The 18,346-nt window shown below is 41.3% G+C and overlaps 1 protein-coding gene across 2 annotated transcripts in view; it reads right to left on the minus strand.

Moving 5' to 3' along the window:
• Positions 1 to 1,976: 1,976 nt before the first annotated feature.
• Positions 1,977 to 18,346, minus strand: part of CPFTSY (signal recognition particle receptor protein, chloroplast (FTSY)) — a 64,485-nt gene continuing 48,115 nt past the window's right edge. The window contains exons 8-11 of one of the 2 annotated variants that reach the window (XM_086782232.1): positions 8,447 to 8,529; positions 8,269 to 8,337; positions 6,133 to 6,195; positions 1,977 to 2,589 (exon numbers count right to left, since the gene is read on the minus strand). In XM_086782232.1, the coding sequence (XP_086638358.1) occupies positions 2,476 to 2,589; positions 6,133 to 6,195; positions 8,269 to 8,337; positions 8,447 to 8,529 (329 nt within the window). In that variant the 3' untranslated portion in view covers positions 1,977 to 2,475. The remainder of the gene's footprint in view (positions 2,590 to 6,132; positions 6,196 to 8,268; positions 8,338 to 8,446; positions 8,530 to 18,346) is intronic. The other variant, XM_086782233.1, reaches the window with a different exon arrangement.

The raw sequence follows: 18,346 nt of genomic DNA on the forward strand, positions 1-18,346 counted from the left end.
AAATTATTATTTATGGAGAAATCTTACAAGTGGATGAAATGGCAACCTTCAATCACATGATTCATTCACTTTGAAAAGGCTCAAAAAGTGCTGGTGGAGAGTCATATACATCTTATGTTGACCCCATCAAGATCAAGGAAAGAAACCTAGCTAGACCAAGAAAAGAATTAGAGCATTAATACGTTGCTAAATCTCCCTTAAAATGCAGAGAATGACTTGATTGCCTTGCTCAAAGAATCTAATTGCCTAGCATTACACATGCACTAAGAAAATACTACTAGAAGTTGTGAAATATACAATCTCTATCAAGAATGATATAAGGCTATACAACCAAATTCTGTACCTAATGAAACCTATGGGAATAATTAGTCATAGACGAGCTTCAAGAGTTGATAAATTTTTAGTTCGCTTATGAGATCAAACATATAGAATGGGTTTCACTGATTATGGTTGTCCTCAAGGAATCCAAATGTTAAAGCATGTATACCTCAAGGTCATTGTTGCCACGATCCGTCGTGACCACTAAATGTTATCTTACACTAAACACATGTTAGAAAGACTCACATAAAGTTTACTTCTTAATGGATTCTGAAGCTAAACCAAGTGATGACCCATCATGTAGACTAAGACAACACATTATGTATTGTAAATTGAAGACAAAGTTCTGCTATTCATCCTCATGAGAACACTTTCACTACTTTTTATAGACTAATGTACCCAGGGTATAAGTTTTTTGTCTCTAAAAAATTCTTCAAAGTTTCTATTGACGACCTTTATGTTAGCTTCAAGTTGAAAAGAGCACTTAGCTTGCCTTCAAAAAGTATTTGAAAGATTCAAACTATCGCATCTCAATGTACTTCCCTATGAACTTTACTAATCATTAATTGGATGATTTTTAACTATACAATAACAGAGAAAAAGATTAACCATGGTACACATTGTTTTTAAATATTACCATTATGGCTGACAAAAATAGGTTTTTTTTTTTTGAACCATTAGGGCTGGCCCTATTCAATAAGCTAATCTTGTACAAATGAGTGTTACCACTTAATGAATGCTAGTCCTTATAAGCTTGATTACTCAATAATATATTAAAAACAATGTCTTTCCAACTCTAGTACTAAGCAAGGAGCCTCAAGAGAGCATGCCAAGCGGACATGTTCAATAGTAGTTAGGGAACACATGCCAAGACAAGCAACATGAAGCACACTTCTCAAGTTTTCTTTTTGGAATGCTTGCAACCAAACGAGAGAGGAGAGAGAACCCACCTTCAAAAAAGGGGACTTCTATTAGGTAACATAAAATCACACAAAGAGAAATCTCAAACCAAAACGTAAGGAGATATCAATCAATTGGTAAAAGCACTGTAGGACAGGAGGAGACCATGGTTCCATTGATGTGTTTTGTTTGCACAACTCTACAAGATCCATGTATACATGCCCAAGAGGCCAAAAGAGTACACTCAATGTCACTTCATTTGCTGCAAATACACTCGGCGTCATAAACATGAATATGAATACCCTCAAATGCCTTGGAGCATCTGGTCTTCTAGATATACTATGACGTGATCTTAGCGATAATCTCCCAGGTGGGGTCAATGCTCAAAGGAGGTGGGGTGTATCATAACTCCGGGGGCAACATGAAGCAAACATCTATGAGCTAGAATCTCCAAATCCTTGAAACATACTCAAAAGGAAGCACTCTCCAGCTTGTAGTAATGAAAACATAATAATCTAAGAAGATGTGGAAGAAAGAGAATTTTATAAATGACAAAGGGCATGTGATCTAAAAATTATCATGTGAAGACATTAACTGATCATGGGATATATGTTCCAAGAAATATTGTATTATAGGTTCTTATGCGGAGACTATGCTTGCAAATATGCATATACTTCTTTTTCTTCACTTATTGCATTGTCTCAAATCTTTAGAACATTGGATCCAACACATTTGAAGCACGACATTTCTCATATACATTTCTCAAAATTGTCTGTACCTTGCTTATTCAACCTAGCAAAGTCTCTCTAGCCTGCTCAAATGTTCACATACACTATTCTTTGAAATTGAATTCTGATCCTACCCTGATTTCAAACTCAGAGCAACTACTTAACCTAACACCAACTCTGTTAAGCTCAGTCTAGCTTTCTACATGAACCTGGTTACAAAAGAAGGTAAATGCTCCATTGACGTTGTGTATCAGCAAAATGCATGCTCAGATATAGAGCTCAGGCCAACTTCTGCTTTCAATTGAATCAGCATGCGCATCTAGCTAAGTGGGAGTCCCAAGCTTCTTGTACTTACCCCAGCTGTGCCTACTTGTTGGTGTGAAACTTTTAGTTCTCACTTCTTTTTTAATACAAACATTCCTCGAAATACATATATTTCCATGACAGCTCTTTACTGGTAGATAATGGAAGAAAAACACACAAAAAACGAAGCTTGGACTGATCTAAAAAGGCTGATTACAATTTAAGATTAAGGGAAAACAGCATTTACAAATGCGTCCGCATCAAACGACTGAAGATCTTCCAGCCCCTCTCCTACACCCACAAATTTAACAGGTATCCTTAATTCATCTACAACACTAACCTGCAGGATCCAAAGAGGTGAAGTCATTAAAATGACAATTGGGACGACAGCGCATATAGCATTCAGGACACTGCCTGGCATCTAGCAAGAGTAGACACTAAATTATAGAAACTTTCAAAACCATAGGGACACAGCCCAACATCTAACAAAAATACATGCTTAAATGTTGAAAATGATAATCAGGATCAAATCTCTACTACTACCAGAGGCAATGCAAATTAAGCAACATCATTAACACTTTCAACTATACCTTTGAGACTTTGAAAAACATCATTTTAAAGTATATTCAGGCATCCCCTATTTTTGTGACAAATTCACCAGAACTGAGTTCCCCCCCTTCTTCTCCCCCCTTTTCTTCTCACTCACTTAGCAAGGACCCTAATTTACTAGTGCCAGACTGAAGGTCTATGACAAAATTGGGCTGGCCACCCAAAGGTCTTACCCTGTCAATTCAGCTTGAAGGGACCGATAGCTTCATCTTAGTGAAGTGCTTCTTTTTCCAAATATTTGACCAGCTTGGGAGAAAGAGTCTTTTCAGAAATTGTTGGGTTCCTAAGCCAGACCTTTTCCAAGATCATGCATGCACATGGCGAGTAGGTAGGTTGGTGTGTCGAAGGCCTTCAGGCAGCCTTCCATGGTATGGGACGCCAGAGTTAGACATGGGCCTATAAGATTAATAGCATTCGAGGTAAAAGGATAGGTTGAAGCTATGGTGGATTAAAGGTTTCCATCGTGTGCGCATAGAGAGAGAGAGAGAGAGAGAGAGAGAGAGAGAGAGAGATGACAAAGCTCAAGAGAAAGAAAGAAAGAAAGATATATTGAGAGAGAGAGAGAGAGAGAGAGAGAGAGTATTCCACCACTCAATGATGGTTTATTGATTGATAATGAAACCCTTCACAAGTACATGCTTTTGTAGGCTAGTAGCCTTATCTTTTGACCCATAGAAATCACACACACACACACACACATATGGCACACTTATCCTATCCCGTCTTTAAAGGGTGTTCACACACAATGAGCCCCGAATCCTGAAAAGCCCCCCTTTGGAGCGAAGGTGGAGATGCCTAAAAAGCCTTCGTTAGTCATCATGGTTTGGACTCTAGGCTGTACCATGTGCTCGGTGGAGACACAATGACACCAGCACCCGAACCCTCATGTCAAGCCTCGTATAAGAGCTTGACGACAAATGACAGCCTACATCCGTCTGTCAAGACAACTCCCTCCTAGATCTAAACATGGGTATGCAACCAAAAAAAAAAAAGGGAGCCTTATATAAGATTCAAAGGTTATTACAAAGATAGAACACACAAATAGAAGGAAAGGCTACCACAATCAACACAACATTTACTACAATCAATTTTGGGGGACCTCCCGGGTATAGAACCCATGACCCACACATATTGGCTTTTAGAAAGCCCAACCATAATCTTCCTCTTTAGGAGAAAGATTATCCATGATAGTGACTACATGTTTTACTGCTGAGGACTACTGCTGAAGCCTAAGGATGGTTCTACTTCATGGAGTTCTCCTTCATCTTCTGCCATCAGGTTTACATGCACCTTGTCTTGCTCTTTGGCCATCTTCTTGAAAAGTCTTTGGTGGACATTATTTGGGTGCTCTAATTAAGGTTTTGCTGGGTAGTGAGTTGCAAATGAGGCATCATGCCTGACTCGGCAAGCACACAAGAATCATCAAATACCTTATATATCCCGGCAAAACCTTACATTCCAAAAAGGCTTAGGAAGAAGATCATCAAGAAGAAGAAAACCAAACCTTACTACTACCACTATGCGAGGGCAATGGGTCTAAGTAAGTTTCTTTCATGCAATATGAATCTCTATGGCGCGAGATGCTTTGGGACAGACATGTAAATGTTCTTTTTAGTTTGAGCAAAGGTTTGAGTCAGTGTGTGATCAAAAGATCTTTGTAAAATCTTGTCATGTAAAGGATTTTCCATATTTTGCTTCTATTTTTTTTTATGGCATTAAGTGGTGGATATTTCCATAAAAATGATAAATTTGATGGTACAATGTACCACAAATGGTCTATAAAAATGCAAATGTCACTAATAAATCACGGTACAATGAGATAGCCCAGTGGTGACAGGGACCCTTAGGGGGTTGCTACGAGGGAAACCACAAATAGCAAGGCTTTATCATTCCTTACACATGGCTTGGCACATTCCCAAATCCATCAAGTGGCAAACTCAAAGTCTTCTAATGAGGCTTGAATGAGGTTAAAGGGCATCTTTGGCTAGGTAAATGCAATAGCAAGGCAGGAGAAAGCTTTACTGGCTTGAAATGGAGAAGAATGATATAGTTGCCACATGTGAGCAACATCAAGTGCTTGATTAATCAACTCACTGGAGCAGGAGTTACCATCGATGAAGAAGAGCCAATGTTTAGCTTGTTATCTTCAATGCCTCCTCACTATGATCAAATAGTTGGGGTCATTGCAAACCAAACTGGCATAACTCTCGTATCAGTGGCATCATCACTTATAATGGAAGAAACAAGGCTTGAAGGGGTTTGGGCCATTATCTCATGTTATGGATAATGGAGTATCCGGATCAGCATTATCTCGAACTCTTCCTGTTGGAAATCCGACGACACAGAGAGTTACTATACAGAGATCCTCGACCCCTGCCCCCATCTCAGTCTACCATCACCAGTTTTTTCTGCCCACAGGAAAAGGACAGTCAGACGGATGAGGCCACCGCGTACCGACAAGGGGACCACCATCTCGCCCCTTGACTGGAGTTACCCTGCCTCATGCCACTGCACTTCAGAGAGCCAGACGGCCTCACTCTCTTGGACCTGGAGCACCCCAAGCTCACCAGCCCCAGATCGATGAGATCCTCACCCACCACCGAGAATCTGTAGCTGCTACCTCGTCCCAACTTCTCCTCGGCCCTGCAGATCTAGGGACCCTCCTCACCCCCTCGCCAATGCTGGACATCCTTTATGGACCCCTACCACACATCAATGCATAGCTCCCTCTCTGCACTCACACCCCTGTATCCTCTACACCCACTTTGTATCCAAGATGATGAGGATAGTGATCCTCCATGATGAGGATGATGATAATGATCCATACATATCTACGGATTAGTGTTAGTTCTTTTTGTTATGTTGTCTTTTTTTCCATGGACACATTGTACACCTTTTGTCTCATATACCCGTTGGGTCTTTTGCAAGACATTAATATTTCTTCTTCTTCTTCTTTTTCTTCTTCTTCTTCTTCTTCTTCTTCTTCTTCTTTCATGATTGTATACTCCATGCATATAGCTTTGCATTCTCCTAGTAGTAGAGCTCCATCCCCTCCCCCACTCACTATACTTATTGCACACCCAAATTCAGCTTTTTAGTTGAGTACTTTTTCATTTTGTTGCGATGACAGAGGATACCCCATACAGGTACACCGATTTGTCTCATAGGCCGAGTTCGGTCTTTTGGAAGACGTTAATAAAATCTTTCTTTCTCTCTCTCTCTCTCTCTCTCTCTCTCTCTCTCTCTCTCTCTCTCTTTGCATAAATGGGCGTACCACACAACCACCTCTTGCTGTACCATCAAGCTTGGTAAGTACAAGTCCAGTTACTCCAACAACCTGAGAGCATGAGCAGAAAAAGGGTTAACCAGCACAGAAAAACATATTTTCACCCTTTTAAATGATCACCCTCCATTTTTAACATGTAAATTTTCTGTTTGCAGCTAAGTTTGAGCCCAGAGTGCTTGCATTACTCAGGACAGCGACTCCAACAGATGGTTATCATAGTAGGTGTCCAGAATCCAAAAGATGTCAGTTTAAGAAGCCACATAAAATAGAAATGGAGGAAGAGGATTCGTGCAGCTTGGTGCTCAAGGCTCTTGGAAGAGCTGAGCTGATTAGAGAAAGGAGCTGAAGAGTAGAAATTCAAAAAATGATTTCTGTGTGTTCTTCGCATTCATTCAAATGGCAGAGGGCACCAGTGCTGAAAGCCTTCATAGGGCATTAAAGCCCTTCAAGCCTTCTAGTGAAGGCCTCTTAAAAAATAAGGTTGAAAAGGAAAACCACTAATTTGAAAAAAAAAATCTGAATTTTACACAAACATACATATTTCGTTAAAGTTTGAAGGTCAAGCTAATTTATGGCCTTCAAATTGAAGGTTAGGGTAGGAATTCAAATTTCAGCCCTGGAGGGCAGCATGCTCCTAATAGGATTTTCGGCAGCATGGGTGCGAAGGGTCTCCACTCTATACTCCTTCAGGTGCTTATTCAGGACGCTATGGGAGAGTGCTTTCCCATCTCTAGATCAGTGCACTAGGGCTACCCCCTAAGCCCCTTTCTCTAATTGTTTGTGGCAAAGGCCATAAGCAACTTTCTTGGAGAAGAGAATACAGGTCTCCAGAGCCTTCGATTGCCATTAAGACCTTGGAGAAGCTCTTGGATTCAGAGTTTGTCGACACGACTTTCGTCTCAAGCAATGAGGGGAATCTCTGGCGGTTTGCAGCAGCAATTGAGGTGTTCTGCCTTACCTCAAGTGCTAAGATCTACTGGCAGTCTTGTAGCTTTTGGGTGGGTCCCTCCCCCCACTCCGGCTTGGTGTCTAGTTGAGAGCTTTCAGTGGATCCCACGCGGCATCTCTATGCAGTATCTTGGGTCCTCGCTCGTATCTCATCGCACACTCCCTACTCAATGGCCCTTTGCTCTGTGGCTTCTACAGGTGGTGGGGACATGGTGGACAGTGGGACTGCATGATTGTGGAAGTTGTTTCCATAGGTTCTTTACTGCTTTATAAGGCTAAGGTTGTGGAGCACTTGAATTCCACCCCAGAACTTTGCCTAGCAACTCCTATATGGGTACGGATGGGCCGCCTTCTCACCCATCTTCACATGGGATGAAGGTGGCAAAAAAATGTTTCATTTTTTAATAGAAATGGTTTTTGAAACAGGAAAAACAGAAGAAACAGAAAGGGCCTGTTACATGGGTGAGCAATTTTTATTAAAAAAAGATTTAGAGAGGTGATATGGTAGTCTACATTATAAAACCCGAGTAATAGTATTTAGATTAATTTCAGAACCCAATCACACAATGCCTGTAAGAAGGTTCACCACTTAACTTGTACTCTGTCCAACTTGAGAACATAAACATTTCAAAAGTTTCAGGCAAGGCGCCAAAACATGTCATGAGTTACTGAAACATGTTTCAGTGCCACACTGCATGATGGGGTAGCAACGGAGCCATCTTAGGGGCCAGGGGATGAGGCTTCAACGGCACCTTCTTATCACCCTAAAGGTGGGGAGCTTTCACCTACTTATCTTACTCTACAGCTTTAACAGGTCTTATTCTTGATAAACTGTTCCAGCAAAGTTATTGGATGATAATGGTTTTAAGATGTTGCACTTTGATAATGGTATTGTGAGCAAGGAAGAAGTTACAGCGGCAACAACGGTTTTATAATTTCAGTAAAGAGCGAGGTAGCAAGAAGAATCCAACGAAGAAGGCTGTGAAAATATGATATTTGATGTATTCTTGGTTTGTTTTGCGATGGGATGTCTATAATATATTGTTTTATATATATCCCATCGAGAAAAGCCACATAGAAGCGACTGCTTTGCATCTATTGAAGAAAACCCAACCAGCTATTTTCTACCATTTTTTTGAGGAATATGTTTGGTCATGGCACAAAATATTATTATACCTCATTAAATTGTCTTGCTTGAGGAAGCATATTCAGTCCTGTGGTTCCATCAAGTACCAACAATACTTCCTGAAAACATATTAGAGGAAAACTTAATCATCCAGAGAATCTAAGAAACCTATTAAAATTTCGTATGTTGATATTGTCCCAAAAAATGATTGTTATTATTTACACTCACATGTGGAGCACCAGGCAAAGCCTTTGACACTGCCCGCCGACAACCACGTAGCTCTTCCATTAGATTGTAATTAGTGTGTAAACCTGCATTGCAAAATCTCTCTCTCTCTCTCTCTCTCTCTCTCTCTCTCTCTCTCAGATCAGATTTTAAAGTTCTAGATTTTTGTTATCTTTCTTTATTACTATTTTGTACCCAGGATGATGTACCTCATGGATATGATGTAACCTTTTGGTCTCATAGGTCATTTTGGCCTTTTGAAGACGTTAATACAACTTTCTTTCTTTCTTTCTTTCTCTCTCAACTCTATCTTTGTACCCAACTAATACCCTTTTACATTTAGGATCAAGGGTTACTAAAGAACCTTTGTCAAATTCCTTATGAGTTGGGATATTTTTAGCATAGAAGTGTTATGGAAGATTCTTAAATTAAGACATGTGGCATCTAGAATAGGACATGCGGCATCTAGAATGAGACAAGTGTCCCTACACTTGTCAATTTAGCTCAACACTTGTCAATTAAAGTAGCAACTTGTCATTAGGAGCTCACTCTTTCCATTCTAGAGCATTGAAGCCTCAAACCTATAAATCGGAGCACTCCCTCTTCATTTGGATAATGCATTTCTCATCTATTGTAAAGATAAAGGCACTTTGTGCCCGTGGTTTGATTCAATAAATTCCTGCAGAGGGGGGAAGGGGCATGTTCCCCTCTCAGTAAGGTCTCGTTTCTCTTTTCCCTAAATCCTACTTTCTTTCATTATTCGTGATTGTTGTGATTGAGTGGGTTTGCTACAAGTAGTTCTTCAATTTTGTCACTTTCACGGGCCCTGCGTTACATGGTATCAGAGCTAAGTCTTCTCTTGTGAGAACTTCCCCGAGGTGATAGAATTTTTGGCCAACCCACATATTACATTCACCATGTCAGGAGAAGGAGAGAAGAGTATTTATCAACAATCTGGAGGTTCTCAACGTTCTTTGACGGTGTGAAAGAGACTATGAGAATATTCAAAGGTACAAAGAGCTTGAAGCAGATCCAAAGATTCAAGCTTTAATGGAGAGGAGCTAAAGCTAGAGCTGAAGCGAAAGTCTTTGAAGACTTTCTTACTGAGAAGGTTGCTACGACTAATGGTGTTGCTACAGCGAAAGCCTACCTCAACATGAAACGAGTCTCTACTTCAGAAAAGTCAAAGACCATGAAGTTTACTTCACCCACCATCATTAGAGGAGGTAGTCAAGCTATAACCTCGAAGTCCCACCATACCCACGCCACCTCATCTTGTCCCGAAAATCCTCACAAGGACAAGGAGAAAGCCAAAGAACCACAAATGTCCATGGTGGCTGATTCGCCTAAGGCTCTTATGGAGAAAGGAGTGGTGGTTTATGAAGTAACTTCACAAGTAGCTGCCAAGCGGGAGTTCAAGCCCGGAGAAAAGTGCGTCAAGTTTGATGCTTTTTATGGTAAGAGATTCAAAAAAGACTATTTCTTTTATTAGGCAATTCGATGCTGCTTTTGGTGGTGAAGATTATTCAGAAAAGTCCAAGATCAAGATGGTGAGAATGCACTTGAAGGATGCTACCTTGAATTGGTGGCTCAAGATTATCCATGAAGAGAAAGAACCGAAGACATGGAGGGACCTCAAGGAGATATTCAATAAGAAGTTTTTACCTTCATCCTTTGAAGCTGCTGTGCAGTAGGAATGGGATGAATTGAAGTAAAAGCAAGGTGAGAATGTTGAAACTTATATCAATAAGTTTGTTGCAACCTCTCTCAAATTCACATCTCAATGAAATTCCCTCAAATATGGAGATGAGGAAGTTTATCCATGGATTACATCCAACGTTGTTTCATTTTGGAACACCACTCTTGACATGTACTCTAGGAGGCTCTTAAGATTGCCATGACGCAATGAACATTGTCTCATCATCAATTCACGCCTGGGGTACGCTCATGTATAAATCAGGGGGTCTATGCATTAATCATATATTAAAAGCAGCTCAAGATACACCAATCTCAGATCACCCCAATCCTTGACAAACTTAGGATTGAGATAGGGGAGTACGTAGATCATGAGAATTTTGTCATGGGAATCTGAGCCATTGTGATGGTGTACTTGGTATGCCTTGTAATAGGAGAGTTGATCTAGCCATTGATTGGGACCCTGTAATAGGAGAGTTGATCTGAGCCATTGTGATGGTGTACTTGGTATGCCTTGTAATAGTTGATCTAGCCATTGATTGGGACCCTGTAATCAGAAATTACGAGGTATTTGCTTCAATTTCTTTTGGGATTTGCAATTGAGCAGGTACAATCATCAATTGAGCAGGTACAGGTGCCAAATTGCTCAATTTTTGAGCAAAATTGGCAAAATTGGGTGACATTGGTCACAATCAGGATCAATTTGCAGGAAATTGGATGTCAAAATTTGGGACTTTTGATGTATTTGTGCAATTGGGCATTCATACATGCTGCATGATGTGAGAAATCGCACATTCGGGCAAAATTGCAGCAAATTGCAGTGCAAATCAAGGGGCTTTTGTGCCGATTGGATTGATTTGCATGCAGGCACTTGCATTTGATGCTTTGGGCAACGTGTTGATGCCTGTCAAGCGCTCAATGTGCCTTTAAATCAAGGGGCTTTTATGTACTGGATGTATATGTGGCCAGGGAGAAGCACTGTGAAGACTCTGGATGCCTTCATGTGCATTAATGTACTATGTATGATCAGAAATTGATCATAAATCAAGGGGCATTTCAAGATCGTATGCTTGTTAAGCTTGGCAAAGCAGCAGGCAAGACTTTTATGCCTTGAATCCTCAGAAATCAGCTTGCAGTCAAGGGGCTTTTGCCCAATTTCTGTTCGGGACTGTTGTACAGTGTTCGGGACTGTAAAAGTCTGATTTTCACTCATTTGGAGAGCCAGGAGAGCATTTAATGCTATTGTACCTGCTGGTACAGATTTGGTACAGCTTTGTACAAGTTTTGGCATGGCTGCACATTGATTTGAGTGAGTAAAAGGTTCAATTTCAGCTGCTGTACTTGCCGGTACAGGTTTGGTACATCATTGGTGAGCACTTAGTACTGCTGTACAGTACTTTGGAAGGGGAACAGAGCACATTTACGGTGTTGTCCTAAATCTGAAGCAACCAGATTTTGGTGATTTCATCACATACAGTGGGAGTAGAGTTACATTTGTGCTTCCGCAGTGGGAGATAAAGCTTGGGAGAACAACTGTGAGCACTTTGTGTGCTTTTGGTGCAGTGTTTGCACATTTTGCAGGGAGTCAGGCAGTGACAGGTTGCATATTGCTATGGCAACCACAGGTGAGAGCTCTTCATTGCTTCACATCAAGAAGCTTGAAGGCTCACATAACTATGATATTTGGCAAACCCAGTGCTACAATGTGTTGCTCCAGAAGAAGCAGCACAAGCCTATCAAAGAAAGGGGTGTAATGCCCGCTTCTCTTACTGCTGAAGCGTGGGAAGATATGGATGAGCTGGCAAGATCTACTATCATGTTGTCTGTGTCAGACTCTTTACTTTTCAGCAGAGAAGACAGCTTGGGGAATGTGGCAGAGATTGCAGGACTTGTATGCCCAGCAAAGTGCCTCAAGCAAAGTGTATTGGTTGAAGAAACTCATAGGTCTTCAGATGAAGGAAGGGGCGTCTATGGCAGCCTGTCTAAATGAGTTTAATGGTATTGTCAGCCAAAAGTTGGCAATGGACAATGAGTTCAAAGCCACTTTTCTCTTATGCACTTTGCCAGAGAGTTGGGACACATTCAGGACAGCCACTAGCAATTCAAATGCTATGCTGTCATATGCAGATGTTGAGGGTGCTCTTCTTCAAGAAGAGATGAACAGGAAAAACAACTCTGTTGGAAAGTCCAATGCAATGAATGCACGTGGGAGATCCCAGCAAAGGGGTAAAAGCCAAGAACAGGGAAGGAGCAAGTCCCGCTCCAAAAAGGACTTGGAATGCCATTATTGTGGAAAGAAGGGACACATCAAAAAGCAATGCTACAAATGGAAAAATGATCAAAAGGAAAAGGGAAAAGGCAAAGACAAAGACAAAGATGAAGCCAAAGATGTAAAGCCAAAGGGCAAAAGTGGAGTCAAGATTGAAGAAATCAATGTGTCACATGCAGGTGACAGTGAGGATGAGGTCCTATTCACGTCTTCACTTGATGCCCATTCACTTGTTACAGGAGATGGTCATGGTATGCACTCATGGATCATTGATTCAGGTGCCTCCTTTCCTGTCACAGGTTGCAGAGACTTGTTTGTCAGGTATACTGCTGGCAATGAAGGAGTAGTTTATTTGGGTGATAACCATGCATGCAAGATTCTTGGCAGAGGTGATGTGAGGCTTGTGTTTTCAGATGGCTCACAGCTTATGCTCCATGATGTCAGGCATGTGCCTGAGATCAAGAAGAACCTGCTTTCTACTGGACAGCTTGATGATGCTGATTATGTTACCACATTTGGTCGTGGAAAGTGGAAGATTAGTAAGGGCTCACTGGTTGTTGCCAGAGGCTCTAAGGTGGACACTCTTTACTTCATGCATGCAGGTGTTTGTCACCATGCTAATGTAAATGCAACCGAGCTGCCGGAAATCTCTATGTGGCATAGCCGATTGGGACACATGAGTGTCAAAGGAATGGAGCAATTGTCTCGTTTGGGTTACTTGCCTTCTCTAAAGTTTTCAAGTTTTCAGTTTTGTGAGCATTGTATATATGGCAGGCAATTCCAGTGCCCCCACAAGAAAGCTCTTGGACAGAAAGATGCTCAGTTAGAGCTTGTGCATACAGATGTATGTGAGATGCCTCAGCTTTCTTTGGGAGGGGCAAAATACTTTGTGTCCTTTATTGATGATGCCACACGCAAGGTGTGGGTTTATCCTCTTCGTTTGAAGAGTGATACATTCTCAGTGTTTGAGAAGTTTGTTGCTCATGTTGAGAATCAAACTGGCAAAACACTGAAGGCTTTGCGTTCCGACAATGGTGGAGAGTATATGTCCACACAGTTTCAGGACTTTTGTGATGCTAAAGGCATCAAGAGGGAGCTCTCTACTCCTTATGATCCTCCACAAAACGGGACAGCAGAGAGGATGAACAGGACCATTCAGGAGAAGGTCCGTTCTATGTTGTCACATGCTGCATTACCTCATGGTTTTTGGGCTAAAGCTGTTATGGCAGCCGTTCATCTTATAAACAGGTCACCTAACACGAGGCTTGGTGGGAAAGTGCCAGAGGAAGTATGGACAGGGAAGCCTCCGTCATACAAGCACTTGAGAGTGTTTGGTAGCGTTGCGTACGTGCACATACACAGGGAAATGCGCACCAAACTTGATCCTAAGTCTCACAAATGCATATTCCTAGGATATGGTGACAGAGGTGAAATGGGGTACAGACTTTGGGATCCCGTGAATAGAAAGATTATACACAGCAATGATGTCATTTTTGATGAAACATGCATGTATAAGGAGCCTGCAAGGCAACAGGAGCCTGGCAGAGTCATCTTTGATGATGATGGACATCATGGACAACAACCAAGGGCTGTAAATCAGCCATTACAGCAACAAAACCAGCCCTTAAATGGTGCTGAAAATGGTTCAAATGGACAGCCAGAGATGGCAGAAGATATCCCTATGGATATACCACAGTTAGAGGAAATACCGGGCATGATATTTCAGCCTTATGGCATGGAACAAGAGCCACCAATAGGTGATATGCAGGCTGGACAGCAACCTGCAAATGATGGTCATTGGGTACGGAGGTCCACAAGACCCTCCAGAGCCCCTGACAGGTTTGTTCCAGGGGTTGACTACTTGATGCTCACTGACTGTGGGGAGCCCTCATGTTATAAGGAGGCTTTACAGAGCGCAGACAAGGCTCTTTGGGAGCGTGCTATGAAGTCAGAGATGGATTCTCTGCACAAAAATGGAACATGGAAGTTGGTGCATTTGCTTGCAGGCAAGAAGGTTTTGCCTTGCAAATCGGTTTACAGGCTCAAAGTTGCACCTGATGCAAAGCCAAGATACAAAGCCAGGTTAGTGGCTAAGGGCTTCAAGCAAGAATATGGTGTGGACTTTGATGAGATCTTCTCTCCAGTGGTCAAAATGACCACACTTAGAGCTGTGTTAGCTTTGGTTGCACATGATGATCTGGACTTGATTCAGATGGATGTGAAGACTGCTTTTCTTCACGGTGATCTCCATGAGGAGATATATATGCAACAGCCAGAGGGTTATGCAGTGAGTGGAAAGGAGAAGCTTGTATGCAAGCTGAAAAAGAGTCTTTATGGGCTCAAACAGGCACCAAGGGAATGGTATCATAAATTTGATACATTCATGAAATCCCAGAATTTCAGGAGAAGTGACATAGATCACTGCCCCTACCACATTTAACAGGACGATGGATAGAATCTTCAGAGTCCATCGAAAATTCACAGGTACTTTCTTTGATGATATTTTAGTACACTCTAATAATGACGAAGAGAATAAAAAGCACTTGGATATTGTTTTCCAAGAATTGAGAAAGCACAAGCTTTATGCAAATGGCAAGAAGAGTGAGTTCTTCCTATCAGAAATTCACTATTTGGGCCATAAAGTGTCCAAAGATGGGATTCAGATGGATCTAGACAAGGTTAAGGCTATTATAAAATGACCAGAGTTGGCCAGTATGCATGAAGTTAGAAGCTTTTTGGAACTATGCTCTTACTACAACAGGTTCCTCAAGTGGTTTGCAATGGTTGCTGGACCATTGCATGATCTGACAAAAAAAGCAATGGGGTTTAGGTGGGCCAAAATGGAGAAAGAAGCTTTTGAGTCTTTGAAGTTCTATGTCAATAAAGCACCAGTATTGATTGTTCCACATTTGCCAAAGTTGTTTATTGTAGAATGTGATGCTTCAAGAGAGTGTATTGGTGTAGTCTTAAACCAAGAAGGGCATAGAGTTGCTTATGAAAGCAGAAGATTACAAAATTCGGAAAAGAATGCCATCACCTATGAAAAGGAATTAATGGCTATCATCCATGCTTTGAAGATTTGGAAGCATTGCCTCTTGGGTGGTGAGTTTATCATCATCATCAAAATAAACCATCCAAGCCTCAGGTATTTTCTATCTAAGTCTAAGATCTCTGAAAAGCATCTTAGATGGGTCAACTATTTGGTACAATTTCATTTTCAGATTATGCACACACCTCGAAAAGAAAACAAGGCAGCTAATGCTTTGTCAAGAAGACCCCGGATACATGTTGTCTCCATAATCTATCGTACAGATTTCACTGTTATGAGGGATATGTATGCTTTTGATGAAGATTTTCAGCTCGTGTGGGACAAATTGCAGCATGGTGAAATAGTGATTTCTTATGCCATCAAGGATGGATTTCTGTTAATGCAGGACAAGTTATGTGTGACAAAGGATTTCAGGTCTAAAGTGATGGAGGAATGTCATGCTCCTCCTTACATGGCTCATCGTGGTATTTTAACCACAACTCAGGCCTTGGAGATGTATTTCTTTTGGCAAAGTATGAGAGGAGATCTTGAGCAGAATATTAGGGAATGCTTGATCTATCAAAGGGTCAAGTTTGATCGACTGAAACCAGCTGCACTTCTGCAACCACTACCAATTCCCAACCAACCTTGGAAGAGTATTGCTATGGATTTCATTTTTTATTTGCCAAAATCAACCAATGGAAACGATGGGATATGGACAATCATTGGCAGGTTCAACAAGCAGGCCCATTTTATTCCAATGAAGAAAACTATCAAGGCAGAGCATATGGCTAATTTTTTATCCAGCAAATCTTTTAAGCATCATGGATTGCAACAATCCATTGTGGGAGACAGAGATCCGAGAACTACCAGTCTTCTCTGGAGGGTTGTCTATGATAACATGGGTACGAAGCTAACTTTTTCTTATTCTTATTATCCCCAGGCAAATGGACAAGATAGCAAATCTCCCCATCTTGGATATGTTGAAGTGCTATTGATACGAAGCCAAAGTACAATGGGAGAGATACCTACCATTAGTAGAATATACTTACAATCACACAGTACACACTTCTACAGCTAAAGCTCCATTTGAGATCATTTATAGCAAGTTGCACTTGTTACCTGTACTTAGAACCAAAGAAGAAATTTTACACGCCAATGAGTTCATGAGAGATATAGATATAGCTTTTGCTCAGGTCACAAGAGTAATACAAAGGTCTCAAGCCAAACAGAAGAAAGCAACTGATAAGCATAGAAGAACTCGTACTTTTGAGAAAGGAGATTGGGTTTGCTTAAAGTTTGATAAAACCAGACTCAGGAAATCCAAAGAAAAAGAGCATCACATTCCTAAATTAGCCGCTAGGAACTATGGACCTTTCAAGTCAACAAAAAGATTAATGATGTTTGTTGCAAGTTGCAACTTCCACAGCATTGGAGGATTCATAATGCCTTCCATGTTAACCTTTTAAAGCCCTATGCAAGACTACCTCCAACGGAGCCTATTATGGAGGAACCACCGGAAGTGGATGAACAGGAAGAGATATTCCAACCAGAACAAATTATCTTTCACATGGTTAGGAAGAAAGGAAGGAACATTATTAGAGAATTCCTCTTTAAGTTCCAAAACGATTCTCATATGGACGCTAAATGGACGCCAGAGGAGTATTTCAAGGATTATCCTAAAATACTCACACCGACCAGAACGCCCAGATGAGTGATGAGTGGTTTCGAAGGTGAAACCAGATGCTCAAATCATTTGAACAAACCATGAATCTTTACAACGAACCATGAATCTTTAAAACGAAGCCTTCCTGGACCTAACGCATGCAACTCCTAGAATCTAGGAGAATTGCTATTTTTGGCAAACTCTAATGGAAATTCTGTTTGAGTCAAAACCTCTAGATTTTTGCAAGGATCAAAAGTTACTAAAGCACCTTTGTCAAATTCTTTATGAGTTAGGATATTTTTAGCATAGAAGGTTATGGAAGAATCATCTTTTAAATTAAGACATGTGATATCTAGAATAGGACATGTGGCATCTAGGATGAGACAAGTGTCCCTACACTTGTCATTTCACCTTACACTTGTCAATTTAGCTTAACACTTGTCAATTATAGTAGCCACTTGTCATTTGGAGCTCACTCTTTCCACTCTAGAGTATTGAAGCCTCTAACCTATAAATTGGAGCACTCCCTCTTCATTTGGATGACACATTTCTCATCTATTGTAAAGATTCAAGCACTTTGCGCCCATGGTTCGATTCGATAAATTCCTGCAAAGAGGGAGAGGCATGTTCCCCTCTTAGTGAGGTCTCATTTCTCTTTTCTCTGAATCCTACTTTCTTTCATTATTCGTGATTATTAATTAAGTGAGTTTGCTACAAGTAGTTCTCCAATTTTGTCACTTTCACGTGCCCCTTCGTTAACAGTTATGGCTGCAAACCGCTGATCCTAGCAATTCCACTGCTGCTGTTGAACACCTAAGACTAAGCTTAGCCTCCTATTTATATGCATTTGTAGGGCTGGTCAGCTGGTCTAGGGTTGGCTGTGGCTAGCCAGCCAGTCACAATCCCATAGTTGGCACTATCACTAGCCAATTGCCGACCGACTCCACACCTGGCCTTGGAGTGACCAGACAGCTCCTATGCCTTGTGAATGGTGCCTATCCGGCCTCTAATCTTGCGCTTAAGGCTGCTGACTATGTCCACATGGCACACATTGGTGTGTGCACGTGGCATTCTATGTGGCCAATCATACTCTTAAGGCTGAACCCCCCTTTAGGGACTTACCACCTTCATACAATTAATGCCTGTGTGTGTCCCCCTAGGCCTTTCATTTTCACATTGGCCACCTCAAGCATTGGTTAAGCCCTCCAAATTCCCAGTTTACACACCCATCCCTAGGAGAATCCC

This window comes from Cibotium barometz, chromosome 44 (genome assembly GCF_041138505.1).
Source record: "Cibotium barometz isolate CiBa-2024 chromosome 44, ASM4113850v1, whole genome shotgun sequence".
Taxonomy (NCBI): Eukaryota; Viridiplantae; Streptophyta; class Polypodiopsida; order Cyatheales; family Cibotiaceae; genus Cibotium; species Cibotium barometz.